Source organism: Loxodonta africana, chromosome 9, assembly GCF_030014295.1.
Source record: "Loxodonta africana isolate mLoxAfr1 chromosome 9, mLoxAfr1.hap2, whole genome shotgun sequence".
NCBI lineage: Eukaryota > Metazoa > Chordata > Mammalia > Proboscidea > Elephantidae > Loxodonta > Loxodonta africana.
Genome location: NC_087350.1, coordinates 55,852,638 through 55,876,737, shown reverse-complemented (window position 1 = coordinate 55,876,737; position 24,100 = coordinate 55,852,638). Strand labels below are relative to the sequence as shown.

At 42.4% G+C, this 24,100-nt stretch overlaps 2 protein-coding genes across 8 annotated transcripts in view; one reads left to right on the top strand and one right to left on the bottom strand.

Moving 5' to 3' along the window:
- PSMD5 (proteasome 26S subunit, non-ATPase 5) overlaps nt 1-3,438 on the bottom strand; it is a 30,465-nt gene extending 27,027 nt beyond the window's left edge. Inside the window, exon 1 of one of the 2 annotated variants that reach the window (XM_010587688.3) lies at nt 3,230-3,438. In XM_010587688.3, coding sequence (XP_010585990.1) covers nt 3,230-3,402 — 173 coding nt within the window. In that variant the 5' untranslated portion in view covers nt 3,403-3,438. The remainder of the gene's footprint in view (nt 1-3,229) is intronic. The other variant, XM_003407775.4, reaches the window with a different exon arrangement.
- The window catches only part of LOC104845637 (protein CutA homolog), a 37,845-nt gene continuing 17,152 nt past the window's right edge, over nt 3,408-24,100 (top strand). For 2 of the 6 annotated variants that reach the window (XR_010323042.1, XM_064291530.1), the window contains exons 1-6: nt 3,598-7,784; nt 11,152-11,300; nt 13,005-13,022; nt 15,525-15,584; nt 17,209-17,254; nt 17,509-17,558. Coding sequence is in view for 1 of the 6 variants with exons in the window: in XM_064291530.1 (XP_064147600.1) it covers nt 7,716-7,784; nt 11,152-11,300; nt 13,005-13,022; nt 15,525-15,584; nt 17,209-17,254; nt 17,509-17,558 (392 nt within the window). In the remaining 5 variants the exon portion in view is untranslated. The other 4 variants (XR_010323041.1, XR_010323043.1, XR_775612.3 and 1 more) reach the window with 4 other exon arrangements.

Below are 24,100 nucleotides of genomic sequence, written 5' to 3'. Positions count from 1 at the left end.
GCACAATAAAATACACAGTTGATTCAAAAAAATAAATAGAATGTTGATGGACAATCTCAAAGACTCCACAAGGAAACTACTGGAACTAACAGATTCAGCAGAGTAGCAGGATACAAGATTAACATATAGAAATCCGTTGGATTCCTATACACCAAGAAAGAGAACTTCGAAAAGGAAATCAGGAAAATAATACCATTTATAATAGCCCCTGGCAAGATGAAATGCATAGGAATAATTCTAACCAGGGATGTAAAAAAGCTATACAAAAAACTACAAAGCCCTACTGCAAGAAACCAAAAGAGATCTACATAAATAGAAAAACAAACCAGGCTCACGGATAGGAAGACTCAACATTGAGAAAATGTTTTAATTCTACACAAAGTGATCCACAGGTATAATGCAATCCTGATCCAAATATCGACAGCACTCTTTAAGAGATAGAAAAATTAATCACCAACTTTACATGGAAAGGAAAGAGGCCTCAAGTAATCAAAGTATTACTGAAGAAAAAGAACAAGTAGGAGGCCTCATACTACCTGATCTCAAAACCTGCTATACAGCCATGGTAGTCAAAACAGTCTGGTAATGGTACGATGACAGACACATAGACCAATGGAACAAAACTGGGAATCCAGATGTAAATCCATCCACTTATGGTCAGCTGATCTTTGACAAAGGTCCAAAGTCCAGTAAATAGGGAAAATACATTGTTTTTAACAAGTGGTGCTTGCAAAACTGGATGTCCATCTGTAAAAAAATGAAGCAGGAACCATAAGTTATACCATATACAAAAACTAACTCAAAATGGACCAAAGGCCTAAATATAAAATTTAAAACGATAAAGATCACGGAAGAAAATATAGGGATAACGCTAGGGGCCCTAATACATGGCATAAATACGATACAAACCATAACTAACAATGGACAAACACCAGAAGATAAACCAGACAACTGGGAGCTCCTAAAAATTAAACACTTATGCTCATCAAAAGATTTCACCGAAAGAGTAAAAAGAAAAAAATTTTGGCTATGGCATATCCAACAAGGGTCTAATCTCTAAAATCTATAGAATACTTCAATAACTCAACAACAAAAAGACAACTAATCCAGTTAAAAAATGGGCAAAGGATATGAGAGACACTTCACCAAAGAAGACATTCAGGCAGCTAACAGACACATGAGGAAATGCTTGCAATCATTAGCTCTTAGAGAAATGCAAAAACTACAAGATACCATCTTACCCTCACATTACTGGCACTTATCAAAAAAAACGAAAGTAACAAATAGTGGAGAGAATTTGGGGAGACTGGAACTCTTATACACTGCTGGTGGGAATGTAAAATGGTACAACCACTATGGAAAATGATACGGTGCCTCCTTAAAAAGGTAGAAATAGAAATACCATATGACCCCCAGCAATCCCACTCTTGGGAATATTATCCTAGAGAAATGAAGGCCATCATACAAATAGACACATATACACCCATGTTCATTGCAGCACTATTCACGATAGTAAAAAGATGGAAACAACCTAAGTGCCCGTCAACAGATGAGTGGATAAATAAATTATGACACATACACACAATGGAATACCACTCGATGTTAAAGAATCCATGAAACATCTCACAACATGGATGAATCTGGAGGGCATTATGTTGAGTGAAGTAAGTCAATCACAGAAGGACAAACATTGTAGGAGACCACAATTATAAAAATTCAAGAAAAGGTTTATGCAAAGAAAAAAACAATCTTTGATGGTTATGGTGAAGGAGAGGGGAAATCAGTAACTAGATAGAAAAAAAAAAAACTTGTTGCTGTCGAGCTGATTCTGACTCATAGCAACCCTAAAGGACAGAGCAGAACCTTCCCATAGAGTTCCCAGGAGGGTCTGGTGGATTCGAACTGTCAACCTCTTGGTTAGCAGCCATAGCACTTAACCACTACGCCACCACGGTTTCCAAATAGATAGGAGAGACTGTTAACTTTGATGAAGGGAAACATAACACACAATATAGGGAAAGTCAGCACAACTTGACCAAGGCAAAGTCATAGAAGCTTGGTAGACACATCCAAACACCTTGAGGGCTTGAGTTACTGGGAGTGAGGACCATGGTCTCAGGGGACATCTAAGTCAACCGGCATAACATAGTTCATAAAGAAAATGCTCTACATCCTACTTTGGTGAGTAGTGCCTGGGGTCTTAAAAGCTTGTAAGCAGCCACCTAAGATACATCTACTGGTCCCACCCCGTTTGGCACACAAGAGAATGAAGAAAACCGAAGACACAATGAAAATATTAGTTCGAAGGCCTATTGGACCATATGAACCACAAACTCTACCAGCCTGAGCCCAGAAGAACTAGATGGTGCCCAGCTACCACCACCAACTGCTCTGACAGGCATCACAATAGAGGGTCTTGGATAGAGCGAGTGAAAAATGTAGAGCAAAATTCAAATTCATAAAAAAAGACCAGACATATTGGTCTGAGAGACTGGATGAAACCCCGAGACTACGGCCTCCAAAAACCCTGCTAACTCAGAGCTGAAGTCACGCCCCAAGTCCACCTTTCAGCCAAAGACTAGACAGGCCTATAGAACAATAACACACTTGAGGAAAGTGCTTCTTAGTTCATGCAAGTATATGAGATCAAATGGGCAACATATGCCCAAAAGCAAAGATGAGAAGGCAGGAAGGGACAGGAAAAATGGACACAGGAACAGAGGGAACGGGGTGGGGAGGGAGTGCTGAAAATTGGGGGCATTGCAAACAATGGCACAGAATAATCTGTGTATAAATTTTTGAATGAGAAACTAATTTGCGCTGAAAACTTTCACCTACAGCACAATAAAATACAAATAAAAAAATGTGGACGGTCTTGCCAAGTTGCCAGGATGGGATGCACTTTTAAGAGAAGGAAAAATGTCAGGGACCTATACACGTGGTTGTGGAGTCCTCCCTGTAGGTGGTCAACCACTGCTTTGCTCCTCCAATTTCTATTTGATGAGAGCAGGGAGACCAAACCACAAGAGTAAGCTAGCTCGTGGACACACCTCAGAGGCTGAACTAGAACCTCTGTGTCTTGCCTCTCTAGCCCAGGGTCCTTAGCCCTCTGAAATTCCGGCTATTTTCTAGCTCACCTGCGACTGAGAAACTCACTCCCCTTTCCCCATTCACTTCTTCCCTAGGCTTGGGAGTGTCACTCCCCGCTCAAGCTTCAGGATCCTCTCACCGATGGTTCTGGTTGAACAGGGAGAAAAGCGGACCGAGGTGCATCTCCGCCACCTGTTCTCGGAGCTCGCTGAGCGGCACAGCCTGCAGCACCGAATGAAGCGCGCGAAGCTCCTCCAACGGCGCTTCTAACCGCGACACCTCCCGCAGCAGCGCCAGGACCTGGGCCGCCATCTTGACCCCCCCTGACGGGGCTCTTCGACCCGCCGCCCGCCGTTCGGGCTCCCAGGGCGTTTCTCCCAGCCTCGCGAGATCTGCGTGGCGCAGCCTCGCGTCTCGTCTCGTCGGCTGTGATTGAGAACCGCTAGGCCGCACCAATCGGAATGAGGAGCTGGCGGCCTGCGCGCGTTAGGGGGCTGCCAAGCATCGCGAGACTCTGTCTGTTAGTGCCGAGTCAGCGGCTGCAGGTGGTTGTGGGGCTTGGTCTGTTGGCATCTTGGACACTGCTTATTTGGGCACGTCATCTGACTTTCCAGTCTTCTCGGGTTTTTACCACAGAAAGCGAAGACTCGCAAAAATGCCCCGCAAGCGGAGTGGTGAGGATGGGGACGAACCGAAGGTTAAACAGCCTCTCGGGCGCTGTCCAGGCTCTCGGCAGCGGCGAGACCGGCAGCTGTGGAGGCCGCTGCGGCTTCCGCAGCAGCTGAGGTAACACCAGGTGGAGTGGAGGCAGGGGGTGAAATCACCATCCCGCCCCAGACACGTAACAAGTGGAGGCAGAGGATCGTACCCCTGGAAAACAAGATGGAAATTTTATATAAGGTGGACGAAGGCGTGAGTAAGACCGATGTCGGGCGCCTTTTTGGCGTTAGTAATTTTACGGTGAGCACCATTAAGAAAAACGAGAAGGCCATTTAGTGCCAGCATGGTGGGTGTTTCACCCATTTGCTCCAAGGTGCTGTGCGTACCCTGGGGTATAAACATGGAGAAGATGGACACTGAATTAACCTTTTGGGTTGAGGACCAGACCATAGGAGGACGTCATCTGACTTTGAAGGCCATCTGCAACCAGGCCAAACGCATTTACCAGCAGCTGGTGGAAACCATGGGGAATGGCAACCAAGAGAAATTTCGTGTGAGCAAGGGATGGTTTGAGAAGTTTTAAAATCGCAACTGTTTGCAGAATGCTGGGGTGATGGGGAAGGAAGAATTGCTGAATGCTGAATAGGCACCCAAGTATCCCAAGCAACTCCAGAGACTGCTCAGAGCTAGAGGCTGTGTGCTTCAACAGGTCTTCAACGCTGAGGACATAAGCTTGTTTTAGAAGTGCGAGCCATTGAGTACTTTCAGAGGGGAAAAAAAAAAAATGCAGAAAGCTTAGAGGAAGCTAAGGACATGATTTTCTTTATTTTTTGTGCCAGTGCCTCAGGTGACAAAACGATACAACCCATTGCTACTTTACAAAGACCCTAATCTCACTTGTCTTAAAGAAAAAGATTTAAAAAACGCCCTCCTGTTCTCTGGTGATCATGCCCCAAAGTATCGGTAACCACTGTCTTCTTTTTGGATTGGTTTCATAATTGTTTTGTCCATCAAGCCCAAAGTTATTTAACAGAAAAAAAAAAACTCGAATTCAGTGTGTTGCTACAGAGGTCCCAATCACTCAGACTCAATATACTTTGCTCATCCGAATATTGATATGTGGAAACCCTGGTGGAGTAGTGGTTAAGTTCTGCGGCTGCTAACCAAAGGGTCGGCAGTTCAAGTCTGCCAGGTGCTCCTTGGAAACTCTATGGGGCAGTTCTACTCTGTCCTATAGGGTCACTATGAGTCAGAATCGACTCCACAGCACTGGGTTTGGTTTTTTTTTTGAAATGTTGATACTGTGTTTCTGCCCTCACTAGCCTTTTTTAGCCCTTGGATCAGGGTGTAATTGAAGCTCTCAGGAGGTGTTATGCCAAGCATATGTTTGACCATTTTGCTGACTATATTGAAGAAAATCCTCTTCATAAACTTTGAAAGAAATATGGCAACATTAACAACATAGCCGATGCTTTGGTAGTTGTAAAAGAAGAAATGGATGTTATAAAACCAGCGGCTCTTAATAAAGCTTGGTGGAAACTTTGGGAGAATGTTGTAAATGATGCATGTTTTCCTAGAGTTAATGAAGTGGAAAAAAAAATCATAGACTCTGCACAACGGATGGGCTTTACATTCATTGAGATCCAGGCAAATCAGTGACCTGCTCAAGTTTCAAACTTCGGTGATAAATGAGAGTCTACACCCATAGATGAGGGAGAAGACAAGTCCTCCAACCAAAACTAAAAATGAATCTAAGGAAACTGCTGTCTTATGCCAGGCCTTAGACCTCACTGATGCTGCAATTGAGATGGATCCTTTCCTGGATAGAATTTTGGACTTTAAAAAAGATTTCAATAAATTTCTGTATACTATGAAGTGGTACAGAAGAACCTTAGAAATAAAAGCAAAAGGAGTTGAAGAGGGGGAAGATTCAGATAATGAAAAAGAAGTGGTATGGGTAAAAGAAACAGATACAAAATCTGGTTCTAAGGAAGAATCTGAGTCCAAATCCAAGTCCAAATCTTAAGTCAAAGTCTAGTAAGGAGGAGGAGAAGAAACTTTGAGAAGAAAAGGTTGAACTTTCAGGCAGTAGTAGCACTGAGACCTTGCAATCGCTGAAGAATCTGCCAAAGCCATAAATACAGAATTAGATTTTAGAGTAGAAGTGCCTGAATTGAAGGAAGAAGAAGATCCAGAGGCTTCTTCCAAATAACAGTTCATTTTTGTCATCCTTCCCCTTTTACCCCAACATCACCTTCATTGTGACCATCATCCTGGTCATCACCAGCCACACATCTTTATCATTTAGTCATTCAACAAACATTTATTGAGCATACTCAGCAAGGTCCTGTGCTAAACCTGAGGATATCATCTCAAAATCATCTCGGGATCTGAGGTAATTAACAGTCATTAGCAGTGCACATTTTTATTAATATAATAGGTACGGAAGATCACTGTCTTGATTTAAAAAAAAAAAAAAAAAACGTTGCCATAGAGTTGATTCTGACTCATAGCGACTTTATAGGACATGGTAGAAATGCACTATAGGGTTTCCAAGGAGCAGCTAGTAGATTCAGAACAATTTTTAGTTAGCAGCCGAACTCCTGACTACCACACCACCAAGGCTTCAGATTTAGTGGACTTAAAATATGAAGGTTTTCATGGGACCACTCAACTGCATTTTCTCTAACCCTGTCTTTTCCAGACGTCCTGTTTATCTGTCAATCATTTATGGAGTTAACCTTGACAATTGACATGAGAATTCTTGAAATGATGACATCTTAAATTTTTAATACACTCAAGTGCATCTTCCCTGTTATTCCTCACTTCAGACTCATAAAGACGTTAGTCCTTCCTTTACAAAAAACACAGTCCACAAAAGCTGAGAGGTTTAGCAACTTCTGAGTCTGCACATCTAACAGTGTCAGTGGCAGGAGGACTAGGACTACAGCTGATACATTTACTTTGCCAAGACTTTGCTAGGAAGTGTATCAGGTCTTCGACAGCCTGGAGGACTGAGACAGATTGGTAAACAGGGAGTTACAGTAAGCACAGAGCCTGTGAACTGGTAACCTGCAGGCCAGATTTGACTAACAGGTATGTTTTGTTTGGACTGCCCAGGTTAGGACAATTTTGAATTGGTTGCCACCATTTTTTTTCCAGGTATTTACAGTAAAATTCACCAGTGAAAGTGTACACTTTTTTCAGTTTTGGTGATAAATAATTGTGTAATCATCACCACAATCAAGATATAGAAGAGTTCCCTCAACCTAAAAAGTTTACACATGCCTTTATGCACTCAGTTCCTCCCCACCTCATCTCCAGAGTTGTCCTTTTTAAAATTAAGGTATTTCACATAAAAGACTGGGTTGAAAAATTAGAAACCCTGGCAACGGTGGGCTCTGCATTTCCTGAAAGGGCACTCTGCCGCTTAGCTGCTGCTGTTACTTGTTTGCAGCTCCCTCTAGGTTGTTAAATGCAACAACAGGGTGTGTGCATAGCGCCTTGGAAAAGAGGGATGCGGGAGTAATTCTGGGAAAGTGTGTGTGTGTGTGTGTGCGCGGGCTTCACTCGAACGTTTTTGTTGGCTGTTTGGGCCTCTAAAGTCCTCTAAACTGGAAGAGCTTTGTGTATATGTATTATTAGTGTTTTGTATATCTAAGAAAGGCTCACAGCTTTTTTTTTTTTTTTTAACTGTGCATCGCTAAGAATTTTCTGTTTGTTTGAATGGGGAGGGGAAATAGTATTTTTATTTTGTAGGGGTTGTGTGTTTCGAGGGAAAAGGTTGACGGGTGAAAATTCCGCCCTCCGGTTCCCTGCCCTCCCACGGTCTTGGCGGCCCGGCGGGGAGGGGCGGGGCGGGGTGCTGCAGGTGGAGGGTGGGAGGGGGGCAGTTTAAGTCCTCAGTGCCCGCCCACTAGCCAGCAGCTCGCCATCGCTGTTGCGGCTGAAGTACCAGCTCCGCAATGGACAAGCTGGGCTCACGGTGCCCTCTGCCATGCTCTCCGCGGCCTTCTGCCCTTGTATGCCTCCTGGTGAGTGCCCCACACCACGGCGAACCCCCGAGCCCCCTCATCTCCGAACCTGGGGTCTGAGAGAGGAGGAAAAGAAGGCAAGAAGGACCTTCTCTTCACTGCTCTTGGAGTTTTGTGCTGGGGGCAGGAAGACAGGGGATAAAAGGTGAGATCCTTGGAGATACCATCCGGTGTTCTCAAGATTGAGGTGGTTCTAAAAGAGACAATAAGCACACCTTCACTTCCTCCCTGTGAGGAGGAGTGATGGCAGGTTCATTGCCAGGGTAAAAAAGGGTAGGGGAGGGGAATTCTTATCTAAGGGTCACATGATGGATTTCCTCTTTTAACTGCAGTTACCATCATAGTTTTCTGTCATTTTCTTGGGCTGTGCTTTCTCCATCTCCGAAATTCTCTTAAAATGTTAAGGTTGGAGGTGATTACTGAGTAACCCCAGTTGTGGTGGTAGGGGGGAGGGTCAGAAGCCCAGGGTTCCAGACAAGCTTTGCTGCTCACTTTTTGGGTGATTTCTTCCCTTTTCTGTCTTTTACTTAGTCTGTAAAAATTTGCTCAGGCTTGGGTTAGATCAGTTGCTATTACCTTTTTTGGAACTGTAAAAAAAAACTTTTTATGAGTTTTTTTTTGTTTGAAAGTTCTAGATCCGCACCTGGGGAAAATGTATTTATACAATGTTGCATTTAATTTCAGGTTATTCACAGATTCCATAAAACTAGGTGGATTACAGGTTGAGAACCACTGGCTTAAGGGATTTCTAACGCCCCTTCTGTCTTAATACTGAGACTGTGATGTCAGTAATAACCTCTTGCCATAGTGAATACTCGAAGACAAAAAGTAAAAAAGGAGAATGAAATATAACTGAAAGAATACATAAAATATCTTTAAAGGATGTAGAATTAGAAAAGTACAGTAGTAGACATAAATACAAAAATGGTATAAAAAATAAAAATACAAAAATGTTATAGCATAATTTAAAGGCTTTTCCTTTAAAATTATAGTAAATCTTTTCCCATCATACTAAATATTTCTGTTAGGGAATATTGTGATCTATTTTCCATTAATTTTGCACTCATGTAATGTCACTTTCTCGTACATCACAGGCCACCCTTGGTTCCAAACTGACCTTTCATGCTTCTGGATGCTGTTTGTTGAGGAGGCCCACAAAAATTTCTTAAGCACCTCCTCCCTGCCTGGGGTTGTAAGGTGCTGAGTATACAGAAATGGGGGAGACACATGGAAACAACTTGGTTTCACTGTGATAAGTGGTGCCACAGAAGGATGGTTAGCAGCATTCCTGGCCTCTGTCCACTAGATGCTGATAGCGTCCCCTCCCCAGTTGTGATGGTCAAAAATGTCTCCAGACTTTGTTACCTGGGGGCATAAAATTGTCTGGAGTTTAGAACTACTGGGTTAAGTGAAGCTGAAATGGACCCACTATCCTAGGCTCATTGCAGTCCAGAGAGCCCAAAATGTGAGGCAGGAGTCTTAGATTCAAGTCCTGATTCTGTCATTGAGTTTTTATATATTCTGTCTAGATTTCCTCATCTGTTAAATAAAGGGTTGTCTTAGAGATACTTTAGAATACTAAGAGGGCTCATTTACCTCTTAGTATTCTGACTTTATGAGCTCATATAAGATTTTCAATACATTATAGATGAGTTTTTATTTAATCTTATTAGCTCTGTGTCCCACTGAGACCTGCTTACTGAAATGCCTCAGATCTTCTCAAGGAATGTCCTCTTGGTTGGGAAACAGGCTTGTGTGATGTTTCCCTCCCCTCTCAGTCACCTCAGTGCCTTCATTCCCCTCCGTGTCCCAACCACCCCCCAGTGAGTACTCCTTTGTTTAGAGTCTGTGCTGGGAGTCATATTAGGGACATGTAGTTGGACATCTTACAGAGAAATATTCTGCTTGAAACATCTCTAAGGTGGGTAACCCTAAAGCTCTACATATTTCAAAAGGCTATTCAGAGTATTAGTAACAAATTCTTGTTGGTTTATTAATTCATTAATTATCAAGTATTTATTGGGAACCTGCTGCGTGCCATGAACTGTGCTGGGGATACAGTAGTGAGCACCTTTATTGAATTAGTGATTATGAATTGCTTTTCATATCCTGTTTGAACCTCATGTCTGGGAGGTAGTCAGCATAAGTGTCACAGTCCCTAATTTCTAGATAAGGGGGAGGAAGTAACTTGTCTAAAGCCACAGTCAGCTAGCAGTACTGGCACCTGGGATTTAAATCCTTTTCTGTAGTGCTTTTTCCCCACTATAGTCTAAATGAGTTGGCATTAAAATAATAATAATAAAAGCTTCATTGAAAAGCCTGGTTCTTTTTTTTTCTTGCATGGTCACTGGTTTAGTTCAGAGGATTAGGATGTTGAATTGGAGGCTTTGATGTAGATGGTGGGAGGGAATGAAATACCCAACCTAGACAGGCCTCTTAGACTGAAGTTAAACACATAAAAATGCTTCGCAGGCCCTGCCAAGAAGTAGAAGCTAGGACGCAGGCGATAATGTAAAACAAGTAGGAGGACAGAGGTTCGTTTGAGCAAGGCATGAGCACTGGGCTAGAAGGCAGGAGAAGCAAGCGCTTGTTCAGCCTTCACCCGAGTCACAGTGTGACTCCTTGCAAGCTGCCCCTATCCCTGTTAATGAGTCCATTATACCCTTAAGCTGAGAACCCTGGAGTGGAAGATATTCTCCAGCTGTTCTTATTTCTTCCTGTTTTAAATGTTTATCATTAAAATAATAAGAAACCTTTTTGTTGGTTGTTTGCTTAGTATTTACGATCCGAATCAGGCAGCACCTTCTTTTCAGAGGCTTTTCTTACTCCCTCAGAGCCTTCCTCTAGGTTCCCTGGCTCTCTGTTACGGTAGCATAGACCACACTGCTTTAGAATTGGTCTGTTTGCAAGGCTACCTTTTCTACTAGACTACCCATCGTGTCTGATACATCCACAAACAAGTGGAAGTTAAATTACTCCCTAAAACATCGAGTATTTGATGGATATAAGAGCTTACCATTCATAATTATCTGCATAGGCCGATAGCAGTTCAGTGTATGCCTGGACTTTACCCCTAATAGTTTTTTACAGCAAGAGTGGATTTCAAGTCATCTAGACTTGAGTCCTAATCCTGGCTTCATCAATTAAAAGCTGTGTGATTTTGAAGTTTATTTCTGAGCCTCCATTTTACATCTGTAAAATGCAGAGGAAAATGCATTAAAGCTCAGTACAGACCTCAGGAATTATTATTGTGTAAATGGAGATGGGATGAGAAAAATCTCAGCTTTAGTCGTAGTCTTTTTGAGGTGGGAGATGTTGAATTGGTGATGTCACTGCTGACCAGTGCTTTTCATTTCCCACCATGTAGATTCTGACAGCTTCTTTCCTGACATACCCCATGCTCAAGACCCTTAGCGTGCAGTTCCATTCAACTGTTACAGGCAGCTATGTCTCCGGCACTCACTCCATCGTCTTTGTCAACTGTCCCAGTGAGCAAATTGCCAGAGGAATTGCCAGGTATGGTGAAGGGGCTCAGATGATGCCCCAGGAGACTTGGGGAGCTACAGGGATGTTCCAGAGGGCCCGCAGTGGGGCTCTTCTCTTCTGACAGCCCCATCTGTTCCAATGATGAACTACACAAGTCTACTTGGGGTGGTATGAGAAACATGGCTAGATGATCCCCCCACGGATCCTGCTGCTGGGCCTGAAAATTTTGAGTGTCACAGGGGGCATATAAGGTAGGGATATGAGACCCAGAGAGTGAGGTGGCTTGCCTAAAGTGTTAAGGTAAGAGAACAGTGGAACCCTTCAGGTTGATAATTCAAGTCTCCTAATTCTTGGCCCAGCTCTCTTTCTTCTTGAAGGCATTCTTTTTGTTCAGTCACAGAGGCGCTCATTATCACAGGTGAGGAGAAAAAGGCCATCCCCAGTATTTGTCAATTTTCTAGAAGCAAATGTGGTGTGGTATAAAGAGCACCAGATCTAGAATCAGACACGGTTTGAATCTTGGCTCTGCTACTTACTGTGTGACCTTGAGCAAGCCTCTTCCCTTCCCTAAGCCTTAGTTATCTGAATTATAGGCTAATACCACCTACCTCACAGGGTTGTTGGTAGGATTAAATGATATAATATATGTAGAGTGCTCACCCCAGTAACGAGTATGTCAAGGACGGATTACACAATAAGCAAGGTACACAAGGTTGCTTGTGCTTACTTAACTAATCAGTAGTGTACAATTTCACCTGTTTTTCACCACATCTAGATGCAAGTAAGCCTGTGTGTACCTTGCTTACTGGTTAACTAGGAGCTGCGTATAGTAGATGTTCAATAAATTTCGTATCTGAATTTTATTATTCTCTCTTCTTTATAGATACAGTTTTGAAGAGGGTTAGTGGAGCTGGAGGATAATGGGTTTGGCTCCTTGCTCCCTTTCCTCTTTCTCCACAGCTCAGCATGCTTGAGGTTGATATTAGATTAAGTTACAGTGTTTTAAAATGTTACTTATGGTCTTTGGCGGCACACAGCTTCCAAATTGGTGGTCTCAGGTTAATGTTGCATTTGATTCCATCTTTCCTTCCCCCAACGACAATACCAACTTTTCCCTCATTAATATTACCTTTGGAGAACAGCTCTTGCCTAAAAGAACCTATGATTATTCCAGGAACATGACCACGTATTTAGCAGCTAGAAACTGATATCCCCTCTGATGCTTCTGGTATGCCCAGGGTTTGTGCTGAACTGTTTTTTCTCTGGACCCCTGGATTAGCCAGTCTGGTTTCTATCTGGAAATACCTTCAACTGACACCTGTGGGTTTTGGGAGGAAAAGGAATACATGGGATTCTGATTGGTCGAAAGGTCAGTTCAGGTAAATGAATCAGTACCAGCTTGGACAGAGGTCTCTGTTGTCTTCTTGCATTTAAGGTTGCTGATGAGAAGTTGAGTGTTAATTGGGGTCTCATTCCTTTGTAGATAATGTTTTTTTGTTTTTCTGATAGTTTTCAGGATTTTCTCTTAATGTTCATGGCTGGTCTGGTTTCCATCACCTCCAGACATGGAATGTTGATCTCATCTTTTGTGTTAGTACTCTCCTGCATATTCTCATACATGTCTGAGGGGTATATTTTATTCTTTGGGTTTTCCTCATAGTTTCTCGTATATAAAACATTCTCCTTATTGTGTTCTGACATGGCTAAGTAATAAGTGTTTTCTCTCATTTCTAGGGTTTGCTGTGAATGGAGGTAGGCTGGAGCATGTGTTCAGTCTGTGAAGTTTAATCAGAAGTGTGAAGTAGGTTCTTCAGTGATGTGGCTATAGAGCTCTTACCACAGCCTGTCCTATTTAGTATTTTTTATTCGAGATTTGGATAGAAGAGAGGCAAACAGGCTTAGTTTCTAGGACTTATGGATGGAAAGTAAATAGGTGCATGAGGAGAAGGGTCCTATAAACGTTAGCTAGCAGGGACTCCAGCTTTAGCAGCAGAACCAACATCAGGGCCAGATTCTTAGCACCAGTTCAGTGCTTGCTCTTCCACACTCTGCTGCCTTTCAGTTCTGGTTCCTGACAATGTTCTTAGATCTATCATTGACAGACACATTCTTAACTAGAAAAATCTCATATTGGGGATGTAGAGGGTAACCTTGAATGTTGAGTCAGGAGTCCTGATTCTGGTCCTCTCTCTGCTGCCAGCTGCACATATGACCTTAGACAAGTCTTCTCTGGGCTTTGATCTCCATATATGTAAGATGAAAAGATCAAATTAGACCAGCGTGGCAAACACAAATGGCTATAGACAAAATGTAAGTGAGTAATGTGGGCTGGGGTGTAACAATGAAAGATGATGGTAGATAGCAACCCTTCTATTCTTCCTAGGTGGTGTACAAATTTAGTGTTGGGAGGAAAGACAGAGCAGTGGGAACTGTGTTGATCTAAGAAGTGTATTTCATGCCTAGAGGGAATAGCAACTGCTCAACTCTAGCTAAATGTGACCTTCTAACACTGCAGGCCCAATGATATAAGACTTGCTTTTTGTGTGTGAGAGAAAGTAGATAATCTGTATTTTTTGCATCTGAAATATCCTGAAATTAAATAGTGGTAATAAAGTCAGTGTTTTTAAAATGCCATGAGGACCAAACCATATATTTGTCCGTGAATCACTAGTCCATGACCTCTGGACTAGATCGTTTCCAGAGGCCTTACTAGCTCTAGGATTCTATCTTCTGCTTTCCTCACATGAGCATGAGGGTTTGAGCTCCCCACTGGTGGCTCATTGCTGGTCATGAGTATATATATATATATTTTGTGGCCATAGGACCTTTTTGAATAACACAGTTCTCCACAGTTCTATAACCTTTCATCCAAGGTTGCTATGATCAGCCACTGAGTTCACACTACCAAAGAGATTGGAAAGGGCCTGTGAGGCAGTGGAATTATTTTTTCTAGAGGCTTAACTCAGTCCCTGTGTTTGCATGCCACCTTTAGAACCAACAGAATGAGATTTCTCAGCACGTGATTGAGTGAGACATACAGCGGTTGTAAACACATTTGCTCCATGTGCCTCTCCTTACAGTCAGGGATTTATTGAGCTCCTGGAACTTCCCAAGGGAATGAGGATGGTTTTGCCACGTTAATAGAGCTCTGTTCAGTCTGGGGCTCAAGAGAAGAGAAAGTAGGTCAGTTCTCTTGGCCTTAGCTGAGGAAGGAGGGACCAGTGAGCACAGCTCAGATAAGGTTTGTTTGGCAGGGTCCAAGCCCTTCAGAGAACAGACCAGGCTGTCTGAGAGCTGAAAAAGGTTTGCCAGGGCCCATCTGACTCAGGCTTTAGGTTTCGATGCTTGGGAACACTTCTTCCTTGCCTTGATGACTTGGTGGTGTTCCTGTTTCTGTGACACCTGCACTAGTTGAAACATTTTATTGTGATCACCAGTGCTCTGCACAGGAAGCAGACTGAAACTGAAAGCTCAGACCAGGGATTCCAACCTGTGGTCTGTCAAAAAAATCTTAGAGGTCTGCAAAGGTGATGATTATACTCTTAGGGCTGTGGTAGGTGAAGAGTCTACATTTGCCAAAGACAATTGTAGAATACGATGCAAATTTTTTCATTTTGCTTGGAGTTGCATCAACTCTGTGTTGTCACAGGGCTGTGTGCAGATGAGAAGCATTTAGTATCAGCCAGATACGTGTCTGAGAAATAAAAGCAGAAGAAAGTGGTTTAATAAAAAGAATTCTTGGTGGTGATAGGGTTGGAAATCACTGACCTAAACCAGTCCTCTGATTGTACAGCAGGAGAGTCAGGTCAAGAGAGGCAGGAAGTGCTTATCTCAGAGCAGGTACTTAAATACTTATTACTGGAATGAAAGAAAGAACTTGCCTAAGATCACACAGCCATCCTCTGTAGGGCCAGGAATGGAGCACAGGTCTTCTTGCTTCCTGTCCAATGTTAATTCCCATTCCCCAAGCAGGCTAGGGCTGTCCTTAAAGTTAGAGCTACCTTCTTACAGCAGCTTCCCTACTTCTCTCTTCAGCCAGGCAAGGACTTATGAAGAGCTTTGTCTTCAGTACTTCTGTGAACAGTGGTTATGGAATGTGCTGGGGTGGGGGGGGTTTGCAAATGAAGGGAAGAACATCCTGAATGATTACCTGTTTTGATTCAGGTTTCCTGGGTAATTTCCAGGAACTCCTTTTCTCCTGTCCCTTCTCTAAGATCCTAGGCACTTGCCCCAATCACTTTCTGTTTGCTTTAGGGCCCTACTGGATAAGAAACTGGCTGCTTCTGTGAACATCCTGCCCAAGGCCGCCTCATTGTGAGTTTTGCCATGGCCAGCGGATGGGGGGTGGGAGTGCTAGTGTGCAGTCCTAGATGGTGGAAAGAGCACTGAGATAACGTGTAACTGTCAAAGAGTAGCTCAAACACATTTAATTAATCAACAATTCCTTGTTGGTTTTTATTCAGAGGAGACCAATTAGTGGGTTTGTGCTATCTAACAAAAGCAAAAATAGGTTGTATATAAGAGAAGGCAGGGGGAAAAAAAAAACTGTACATGGTCTAAGAATAGTGAACCTTGTTTGTACATTCTTTGGTTAAACCAGTTAGCTTGCTGTTGGCAAAGAAGTCAGACAGGGCATTCCATCCTTGAGTAAGCCAGCTGGGGATAGCAAATAAAAAATGTTCCATTGCTTTTGGATTCTCTGGAAGGCCTTGAAAGTTTAGCATAGGTGATAGGCAATTTCTGTGTGTCTTCAAGTCATTCCCATCTTCACTTCAGTTAAGCCTGGTCTGCACCATTTCCCTCATCAGGATCTTTCAGTATTCCAGTACTAGTAGTGCAGGATCTGTCATCTGCCTCTCAGATCTCTAATCTCTCTCCTCCCCAATGAAAAAAGAGGAATAATGTCTGTTCTAAATGTCAAAATGGAAAAGTGCCATATAATAATCAAAACTATCGTTTTTTTTTCCCCCAGTGATGTTGTTCCCTCAGTAGCTCCCATCATCTATACCAGTGACTCTCAAATTTGGCTGTACTTTAGATTCCTGAGCTCCACTCTGGATCTACTCAATTAGTCTCCCTAAGGATCCCAAGTCCCTGAATTTTTAAAAAGTTGTACAGGAGATCCACAAACAGCCAGTCTGGGAACTAGTGCTTAGGCACTAGAATAGAATTTCAGCCTGGCATTCCCTGCATATGTCCATCCTTCCTTTTAATAAATTCTTTCACCATGGCTCTGTGAGGTAGACAGGGCCAATGACCTAGGTCATCTTAGACTTGCCCTGGGTCAGTGTAGATTTTCACACGCCAGATTTCTTTCCTTTCCCATGATGTGTTCTCACATTCTTTTTCTGAACATTGTCACTAACTTTGTTTTTAACTTTTGGACTTACTTCCATATCTTTTAAGGCTCACTTCCTCCCTGAAGCCTTCTGTGCTTTTTTATTTATACATCTTTGGGCACTCAACTTTGACAGTCAGTGATTAAGTAGTACCAGTTCAATGGGGAGAGGCCAGAATGGTGGGAAGGGGCCTGAAAGCTATGAATGCAGGATGAGCATTTGAAATAGCTGGGGGTGCCCAACTTGGGCTTAGGAATTTCTACGGGTTGTCCTGCAGTGGTTCTTCATCTAGTCAGAGAAAACAACTGGGTGGCAGATGTTGGCTCACCATAAGAAAAAACTCTACTCATGTGAAAAGCTATAAGTTAGATGGACTTCTTCAAGATATAGATGGTAAGCCTCAAGAAGATGTTCAACGCATGCATTAGAATGGTTGGACTAGATGACCTATGGGGCCCAGACCAACTCTAGACTTCTGTATATGAGCTTGGAAAGATTTTGAAGTTTCCTCCTCAGTGATTGACCTGGATGGGTCAGGTTTGATATCTCGTTAAACTCTTCTTGTCAGCATCATAGCTTGGTTTTGTTCTTTTCCCCAGGTACTATTGGAAGGGAGAGATAGAAGAAGCCACTGAGACCCTGCTGGTGAGTGAGAATGGGAGGCCTTAATTGGGGAATGAATGAGAACAAGGTCTTTTTTTCAGGTTCCAATTACAAATTAGCAAAAATAAACTGATCGAGTTTTCTTCCACACAGAAGAAGCCCTAGCTTCATTTGTGAGCTAGTGATAGGGCCTGGTGATCTGGGAAGAATGTTGTCTCCTAAATGGCCCTGTGAGTGAGCAGCTGCAGGCCTAGGGCAGAGGTACTAAAGAACCGATTCTTTTTTTCCTTTTACAGTTAATAAAGACAAAGACTTCCAAGGTCCACGTGCTTTCCAGCTACATCAGGTAAGGCTGGCATCTCTTCTTGCTCATTTACCACAGGACCAGCCGGAGAAGCTCTGGGGACTAAGTGAATTATCTTGAAAAGCAGGTGAGCTGGAGCCTAGCCACCAACCTGCTATATGACCCTGGGCAAGGACCCCAGAGAGCTTTGTTTATATGGGTTATATCTTTGGAAGTATACTGTGTTGGAAATTAAAATTGAGAAATTAAAAAAAAATTTTTTTAGTTCATTTAAAAATAATAAAACCATACATATTAACATAATACATTTTTATGGAAAATAACGATATTTTCTATAATAAAAAAATTCAGAAGAATGGCATTAATTTACATTTTTGCAGTCTTTTTAAATGTCTGGCTTAATCAAAGATGGCTGGATTCATATTTGTAACTACATTTAGTCTGATGCAGCAGGTTGCTTTGTTTGAAGTATATGAAGAAAATGTGGCCTCTTACAGATATGTCATTGGAAAAGGGAGGAGTATTAAATAGTCTTTTTAGGTAACTGTGGATATTCTTTGATGCTCAACCAAAACTTAATAAGTCATTAGTTACAGTGTAGAATTTGAAACCATATCAGTGACCTTTTTGTACTCTGTTTTATTAAAATCTTGCACTCCAAATGGTATTTTACCCTTGCATGATATTAAAACATCATACATTAGTCATTTGGAAAATACTGGTTCATGGAATTAGGCAGGCTTTTCAAATGTTGACTCATTTTTTGATGTATCAAAACATCATATTTATTAATATCACTTCTGATCTCAGAAAAGTACTGGGACGCTTTCAATCTCATGGTGATGAATTCAAGTTTTCAAAATTCTAAGTTTTGCTTGAAAATAAAAATTTTATCTTTGGCAACAAATGATGTAAGTTGTTTTCTTTAGAGCGATGGACCCACTTTGTTCATATTTGAGAAAATGTTCACCTAATACTCAAGTCTGAGTAACTATAATTTGTCAGTTGTTCTTTCAACTAAAAATGGTGTTCCGTGAGAAAAAGTAACTGTGTTTAGCTTGCAACCCAATGAGACAAGTTTAAGACAACTGTTGAACTTAGGTCAGCAGATATGCTTTATACGTAGCACTTCTGGATGCATACTTCCCATTTTATCACACACAATATTAAAAAGATATGTATTCGAGGGTCATTATTTCATAAGAGTAATTTTTACCACTTTAACAAGAATAGTTTTAAGTGAAATTAAGTTTTTTAATGCAAGTATGTGGTGGCGAATACAATGACAGCTAGAACAGTTTGGTGTCACTGTCTTGATGTGTGCTAAGGCACCAGGGGTTTTCCCATCATGGCTTTTGCACCATGTCTTTTTTCAACATAGTTAAAATGATAAATAACAAATTAGTATTATTATGAAAATAGTTTTGACCTCTTGGACTACCTGAAAGAGTCTTGGAGATCCCCAAGGGTCAGTGGACCCCACTTTGAGAAACTAGTCTAAATCTTTATCACTCAAAGTATGGTTTGGTATCCCCTGGAAGCTTGTTAGACATGCAGAATCTTACGTTCACCCTAGACCTGCTGAGTCAGAAACTGCAGCTTAACAAGATCCCCAGGTGATTCATATGTACGTTAAAGCTTGAGAAGCACTGGTCTAAACCACTGGCTACATGTTAGAATCACTACCTCACAATTCTGATGTAGATTTAATTCATCTGGGTTGGGGATGAAGTATGGTATTTTCAAAAAGCACTGTAGGTTGACTAATGTGCGGTCAGGGATGAAAACCACCTGTCTGGATGATAAAGTCCTTTTCTTTCACATTTTAGGGAACCAGGATTCTGTGAATACATGACTATTCCCTGATCTTAATTCTACCTGTAGACAGGGCATTTGTGAGTTACTGCCTCAGCAGGTGATAGAATATGGCACCTTTGGTAAAAACAGCACTTTTGAGAAATTACAGCTTAACTGGTAAGGGACAACTTCAGGGTTAAGAGAGCAAATGCCAGAACTCGACCTCCTGGCTCAAATCCTGGCTCCCCCACTTGCTAGTTGTACAAAAAGTACATATAAGTTGCTTAGACTTTATGTGCCTTAGTTGCCCCACCTATGAAGTGGGCGTCAGGGTAGTTCCTTGAGTTGTTAGAAAGTTTGGAACGAACATATATGAAGTACACAAATGAAGTGCTGTATCAGTGTCAGGTCTTACTACTAAAGTGTTAAAAATGTCTTTTATTCTGAATTCTGTATGCTTGCTCATAAAAACAAATACATTGGTACTGGTTTCCAAGAAATAAGTTAACAAAATTCATTATCCTCAGGTACCGGAAAAAATTATCTAACTCGCTCCAAATGTTTGAGCATGTGTTAATGTGTTGTGATTTATTAAGCATGATATCAGATGAGAACTTCCCAGCACCTCACTGAGTAGAAAGGAACTGGGGGATTATTACCCCCATTTGACACATGGGATACTGAGGCCCGAGGCCTCATGCTTCTTCAGTCTGGCAAGTGAAGAGAGCTCACATTGTGTGACAAGAACCAGGTGAAAGAAACAAGGGAGAGAAGGGAGAGATTCCTGTGTGCCTGGGTGGTCAGAGAAGATTCTTTGGAAAAGGTTAAATGGTTGAGTTCGACCTTGAGGGATAGAGAGGCTTTTGATTGGCTGACAGGAGCAGAGAGAAATCTCCAGTTGGAGAAGAGAATAAAGAGGCGATGGGAAGTATGGGGAAAGCCCGATGACCGGAGTGATGAGTGTGGGATAGTAATAAAAACAGTAGCTAACATTTAATGAATGCATACCGTGCCAGTGAGTGTACTGGATAAATGCTTAATATACCTTGTCTCGTTTAGAACTTAGCAATTCTATCAGGCAGATACTATGTTTATCCCCTCTTTTATAGATGTCTTTAGAGAAATTAAGTGACTTGCCCATAGCTACACAACTAGTAAAAGGCAGGTTTGGAATTTGAACTCTTATTTGTGAGATTCTAAAGCCATCTGGCCCAACTTGACCTTTGTTGGCAGATGGGAAACATAGGTTCTGGGGCGGTGGGCCATGAGCTAAGCACGTGGACTGTGGCAGATCGCAAAGGGCCTCAAATGAGGCTGGCCAGTTGGTTTTATTGCATGGACTGATTCTAATCATAGTCACTCACAGGGCTGTTTTTTTTTTTGGTGCTTCCTTTTGAAATCCCGGAGGTCTTCAGTCTTCCCATGAACCAGGAAGATGTGCACTTTTTTAAATGGCTTGAGGACAGTGTGGAGGAGAACTGAGTGGAGGAGGAGGTTTTTTGTGCATTCTCCTGGCTGCCTCCAGACTTCATCAGCTGCACTTTGGGGAAGGAGAGACCTCTTTTCTGCCTCCCAGCATCTCTGGCCTCCCTGTTCCTATAAGTATAAAAAAAAAAAGGAGCTAAATAACCTGTGGAGGCTGAAGGACTGAGGCTCCTGAGTCTGGAAGAGGAGGCTGGGCTGGTCAGGCCAAGCAAGAACCCAATGGAACTTCTGAGTGCTTCAGGCTTAAAGGTGGCTAGGAGATGGGGGGTTGTGAGGATGGCTGGTTGTGTATAGGGGCCAGGAGAAGGTGACAGTGAGGATGAGATTTGTCATCTTTAGTCACTGAGACTACCTCAAGTGCCTAAGATGTATGGCTTTCTTGCTTCTTATTAGGAGGAAGGAACCTGATGACCTTGTTTACCCTGAAGTATATGGGGTGAATGCCTTCTTCTAGGGGAACTGGCAAGTGCTTTATCCAAAAGGATGTATTGCTAATGGTGGAATTTCAGGAATCAGCAGTATTATTTCTCCTAGCTAAAGATGGCGTTTGTTGCTCCTGAGTCCTGAGGAGGTGGCACTGGGAATGGACTGAGTGTGTGTAGGACTGGGGGAATAGGAACTTAGACACAGCCTCATGACCTGGGACTAAGTCTTTGCTAGCCTAAATGTGATAGACATCAGAAGGGTCTGATGCCTTGCTCAGTGAGCCCACTCTACTTCTTGAGCGTTGAAATTGGATGTCCTAAAGTGGGAAAAAACCTGGGGATCTCCCAAACCAGTGTTTTTCAGACTTATTCCACAGAGCCGTAGGGGTTGAGAAAAGGTACCTTGGGGACTTCCTGGGTTGGGGTAAGGATATGAGGTACCTCACCCATACTTCAACTAATGCAACTATGCTTTTATTATTTTTATGTAATGAGTTCCCTTGTAAGATTTGGTTTAATTAAAAAAAAAAAGAAAAACTTTGCTAAAGGTATGTAAACCACTGGTCTAAGCTGGTCTCCATTTACAGATTACTAAAGGAAACTGAACTGCACTGAGGTCCAGAAAGGGGGTGGCGTGTTGAGTTACGAACGGTACAGCCGAGGCTGCTCATCCCTGTCTGATGCTGTTCTACACCTGCTCCAGGGCTTCCAAGTGGAAGGGGGCCGGGAGGGCGGTGGCCAGCAGAATCCTCTAGAGTAAGAAGAAAGATTTGACCTAGGCCCCCTTCATCAGTCTGTCACAAGGTAACTCCACTCTGAGGAGACTGAGCAGTTTGGGTTGGTGGGGGAGGGTCCACAGACAACTGTGGTGTCCTGGGTCTTCCCCGAGGGAAAGGAAGGTAGGAGGGGAAGAGTGGTGCCAGGCTGTAGTTCTGACACCTGCTGTGCGGCTTGGACCTTCGTTCCCCCAAAGATAAAGTCGGGGCGGATCTTTAAGAACTCTTCTGTGAAGACCTTGTAGGGACCTCAAGCTGAGGCCCTTCAAAAGGTTCGGAGGATGTTTCGATAGTGGGGATTTTGGGGGGCTGCTCCAGGAGGAGAACAAAGGGAATAATAATGGTGATGCCCTTTGCTTTCTACAACAGTTAAGTTTCTGATATGTATAAAAATCTAGCTTGCGTAAAGTAAATCGTACTTAAAATGTACTGGGACCCCCAAATGAACTGCCCGTATTGCTTTCAGGATAAAGTCCAATTTCTTGGTCTGGCTTTCAAGGCCCTTCATAACCTGGCCTCAATTCATCTTTTCCATTGTCACTTTCTACCTCTCCTCTTGTGCTCTGGCCCACGAATGGTTCCAACATGCCACGTGATGTTATTTCTGTGTTATGTCTGCTTGGTGAAATTCAGCTGCTGCTTTGCAAAACCTGGCTCCTCTAGTTGGAAGGCATCTCTCTTGCCTTGATGTTTCTGTTACTGTTGTGCATTATTTAGTACTGGTCACCGTCAGCCTTGTGTTTCGACTGTGGGCTGCTCCAGGTCAGGGGCATGTTTGAATGTATTTGATCTCTTGCACAGGATTTGCAAGTATCTCCCAAATTGATGTTTCAAGGAATTGAATAGCTAAAGCTTTCTTTATAGTACATTGTTACTTTGGGATTTATGGAGCTGGAAGATCAGATATTTTTTTCTTGAACTTTCTTAAAGTGGGGCCTATTCCGAAAGAGATTTTCCTCCAGCTTTTTTAAAGTATCTATATGTGGCCTTCACTGGATCATTTTCTGTGCTTACTATGCACTTTATCAGAAAATTGCTTCTTGGTGGTCTTCCTTTGCCTCAGTGTCACAGCTAACTATTGTTGGAAATAAGAGGGAAGGGGGACATTTACTAAATACTTATTGCTCTGCCAGGCATTGTCCTGGGTTCTTTACATTATTTTATGCTTATACCTCATCGTTAGCCTTATTTTGCAGATGAAATCTGAGACCAGAGGGCCTAAGTCACTTATAGTAAGTGGCAGAGCTACGATTTGAATCCAAGTCTGATTCTAAACGTGATACGCTTACTCTTTTCCTGCCACAGGTAGACCCTGAGAGCCTACTCTAGCCAACTCTAAAGGATGAGATTCTAGAGGTTAGTTCTTAAATTAGATCATTTTCTACTCACAGATCTGGAGTTTGATGGTGGCATCTCCATTGTGCAGATGAAGTAACAGATTTAGAGGGGTCCAATGATTTTTCAGGTCTGCATGATTCCAGCTTACATGGATTGGCCACTATACTACACTGCCCTTCCAGAATGAAGCTGCAGGAGCTAGAGCAGGACCTAGGTTAATGTTTGCATGTGGGAATTCCTTCCCAGGATTTCTCAAAAATGTGTTTTTTGAATCCTAACCTCTAGAAAAACCAGTTGAAGGAATGGGAAAAAGTATAGTTATCTTACAAATACTAAAGCTTAACAGCATAGAAATGTTACTGGTTTGAAGGAATCGTCATCAAATAAAAAACAAGAGTAGGAAACACTGACATGTAGAGTTGAAGATAAGGGAAACAGGACAGGAGCCATGTAAGAGAAATGGCTACCATCTAATCACTCAGTGTTGCTTGTAGTTGTTGCTGTGTGTTAAGTGCGTGTGCTTGTGGCCCTGTCTGCTGCTAACGGTGTCATTCTTAAAATAAGTTTATACAGATAGTACTTTATATGGATCCTATGTGGTGTTCTAAGAAAACAAGCTTTGAGAACAAAAATTCTTCAGCTGGCGGTTTTGACAGTTGATTCTGTAGAGTGCTGTTATCCTTGCCAAGGCATTTGAATGTTAGGTTATTTGAATGATATCCAGTAATGTTCCTAGCATTTTCCAGTGTTTATATAATCCCTG